This window comes from Lonchura striata, chromosome 27, assembly GCF_046129695.1.
Source record: "Lonchura striata isolate bLonStr1 chromosome 27, bLonStr1.mat, whole genome shotgun sequence".
Lineage (NCBI taxonomy): Eukaryota > Metazoa > Chordata > Aves > Passeriformes > Estrildidae > Lonchura > Lonchura striata.
In genome coordinates, this window is record NC_134629.1 from 5750535 (window position 1) to 5753296 (window position 2762).

The 2762-nt window shown below is 69.8% G+C and overlaps 1 protein-coding gene across 1 annotated transcript; it reads left to right on the plus strand.

Moving 5' to 3' along the window:
- The first annotated feature begins 263 nt into the window (after nucleotides 1-263).
- NAB2 (NGFI-A binding protein 2) lies at nucleotides 264-2762 on the plus strand. The gene is made up of 6 exons (XM_021542476.3): nucleotides 264-1117; nucleotides 1338-1471; nucleotides 1940-1991; nucleotides 2155-2287; nucleotides 2374-2574; nucleotides 2668-2762. The coding sequence occupies exons 1-6, from the start codon at nucleotides 323-325 to the stop codon at nucleotides 2760-2762; spliced, it is 1410 nt and encodes a 469-aa protein (XP_021398151.1). The 5' UTR covers nucleotides 264-322.

A 2762-nucleotide genomic window follows, 5' to 3' on the forward strand; every position in this document is an offset into this window, starting at 1 on the left:
TGAGGACCTGGCACGGAGGGGCTGCTGGCTGGGGTGGGGGCAGAGGCTGGGCACAGCCCAGGGTAAGGGGTAGGGGCTGGGATGAGTGACCCCACTCATGTCTGTGTCATACCCAGGACTGTGGCCGCAGGGACCGTCCCAGCCCGGAGCACATGGGTGGGACTGGGCACCCCGTGGGGTTTAGGGACACTGGAACACCCATCCATGGGAATGCTCCCTTTGCCCTGTACCCCCAGGCCCCAGGGTGGGGAGGGGCTTTCTCCTGCATGTCCGTCCATCCCGGTGGTGAGTCCGTCTGTCCTCTGTCCACCACAGGCTCGTCATGGCCCTGCCCCGCACGCTGGGGGAGCTGCAGCTGTACCGGGTGCTGCAACGCGCCAACCTGCTGGGCTACTACGAGACCTTCATCCAGCAAGGGGGGGACGACGTGCAGCAGCTCTGCGAGGCGGGCGAGGAGGAGTTCCTGGAGATCATGGCGCTGGTGGGCATGGCCACCAAGCCCCTCCACGTCCGCCGCCTCCAGAAGGCCCTGCGCGAGTGGGCCTCCAACCCGGGGCTCTTCAGCCAGCCCGTCTCGGCTGTCCCGGTCAGCAGCATCCCGCTCTTCAAGCTCTCCGAGGCCGGCGGGCGCAAGGCGCTCAGCAACGGGCACGCCAGCCCCGGCGAGGCCGCGGGCAAGGGGGGCGGCAGCGCCGGGACGCCCCCAGCCCGCAGCCCCACGGAGCCAGGGGAGAAGCTGTCACCGTCAGCGGCTCCACCGTGGCCGGGAAGGAGCACCCCCGAGTCGGAGGGTGGTGGGGACGAGGAGCCGGGCGGTCCCCCCTTCTCCCCGGGCGGGAGCAGCGGGGAGCAGGCGGTGGGCACGGAGCTGGAGCCGGAGTTGGCACGGACGGTGGTGGAGAGCGTGGAGCGGCTGCTGCAGAGCTGCCCCCGGGGCGGCGAGGCCGAGCTGCGGGCGCTAATGAAGCTCAACAAGAAGCTGGCCAAGGCTGTGGGGCACATCTTCCAGCTGGAGGATGGTGACCGGCAGAAGGAGGAGGAGATCCGCCGGCACAGCGCGATCTACGGCCGCGGCGAGGCCCGGCGCCGCGAGGGCAAGCAGCTCACCCTGCACGAGGTGGGCTCCGTGCTTGAAGTTCCTGAGATGTGCTGGGCTGGGACAGGGACCGGGGTGGCTCTGGGGGTGTGGTGAGTGGGTGGGATTCGAGGTCTCCTCCCACGCCGGTTGCATCCACCAGCCTGGAGCCGGCGGTGCCTTAGCCGAGGGTTGCGTGGGCGCCGCTGTCCCGTGGGCGCTGCCGTCCCTGTCCCCGCTCACGCATCATCTCTGCCCCCAGCTCATCATCAATGAGGCGGCCGCCCAGTTCTGCCTGCGGGACAACTCGCTGCTGCTGCGGCGCGTCGAGCTCTTCTCGCTGTCACGACAGGTGGCACGGGAGAGCACCTACCTGTCCTCGCTCAAGGTCGCCAGGTGAGCCCACACCTGGGAAAACCCCCCCTTGCAGGCCTGGTGGGGCCTGGCTGTCACCCCCTTGCCCCCTGGGACCTGCACCATGATCCAGCACTTCTGGATGGGGCCAGGACCCTACAGCCCCCAGTTCCCTTTTGCCAATGTGGGTGGTTTCTGCCTGACCTCGGAGCGTGGGATGTGGGGAGGATGGGAATGATGGGGATGCCAGGCGTGGGAAGGGATGCCAGGCAGCAAAGGGATGCCGCTGGGGATGCCCTATCTCTTGCCTCCATCCCCAAAGTCCCCTGCCCGCTCTGCCAGGGTTGCTTTTTCCCTTTGCTCTCCAGCTGCCTCCCTCTTTTTCCGCCCCCAATTCCACCCGTGCCAGATCCCCAGCTTCTGGCATTGCCCTGCTTGGCGGTTCCGCTCACAGCGCGGTGCCTTGCTGCGGCCACCCCCACCCCTGACACAGCCCCTTTCCACCCCCAGGGCCCATCCCGAGGACAGCGGCGCCGTCGTGGCCAAGCGGCTCAAGCAGGAGGTGGGTGCAGGTGCAGGGGGAGCGTGTGCAGGTGTGCACACCTGTGAGCGTGGGTGTGACGGCGCAACGTGCCCGGGGCTGCCCATGCCAGCTTGGGGTGACGGCTGTGGGTGTTCTGGGGTGGGTGCTGCGGGGGACCTGCTCACCTGTGTGCTCCTGGCAGGCGGGAGAGCAGAGCCGTCCCGAGCTCCTGGCACTGCCGGTGGGGCTGGAGCCCCCCGGGGCCGGGTACCGAGCCAGCGTGGAGGAGGACACGGGCAGCCTCTCCGGGGAGAGCCTCGACGGCCACTTGCAGGGTGAGTGGGGGTCCTTCCCTTTCCTGGGGGGCTGGTGGTGGTCGTGCCCCGGCTCCTGGCGCTGAGTGTCACCCCTCTCTCGGCAGCGGCGGGGGCCTGTCCCCGGCTGACCCCTCCGCCCGGTGCGGCCCCGGACGTGCCCCTCGGCCTCGCGCCCCACGGGCTCTGGAGCCGCCACATCCTCCAGCAGACGCTGATGGACGAGGGGCTGCGCCTGGCCCGCCTGGTCTCCCACGATCGCGTGGGGCGGCTCAGCCCCTGCCTGCCGGGGAAGCCCCCGGGACCAGGTGAGCCCCCGCGGGGCCGGCGGGGCAGGACGGCACCGCTGCCTTCTCCTGTAGAATCGCCATCCTGACGCCATCTCCGTCTTCTCCCCACAGAATTCGAGGACGGGCTGGCAGAACGGGGTCCGCCGGCCCCCCCAGACCCACCTCGGGGCACCATCAAGGTGGAGCAGGAGACCAGCAGGCAGTGA

Bases quoted from the DNA above. Each gene is read 5' to 3' on its own strand.
- NAB2 (XM_021542476.3), top strand. From the start codon at position 323: ATGGCCCTGCCCCGCACGCTGGGGGAGCTGCAGCTGTACCGGGTGCTG. The intron at 1,472-1,939 runs GTGAGCCCACAC...TTCCACCCCCAG, and splicing joins TCCTCGCTCAAGGTCGCCAG to GGCCCATCCCGAGGACAGCG. The intron at 2,288-2,373 runs GTGAGTGGGGGT...CTCTCTCGGCAG, and splicing joins CCTCGACGGCCACTTGCAGG to CGGCGGGGGCCTGTCCCCGG.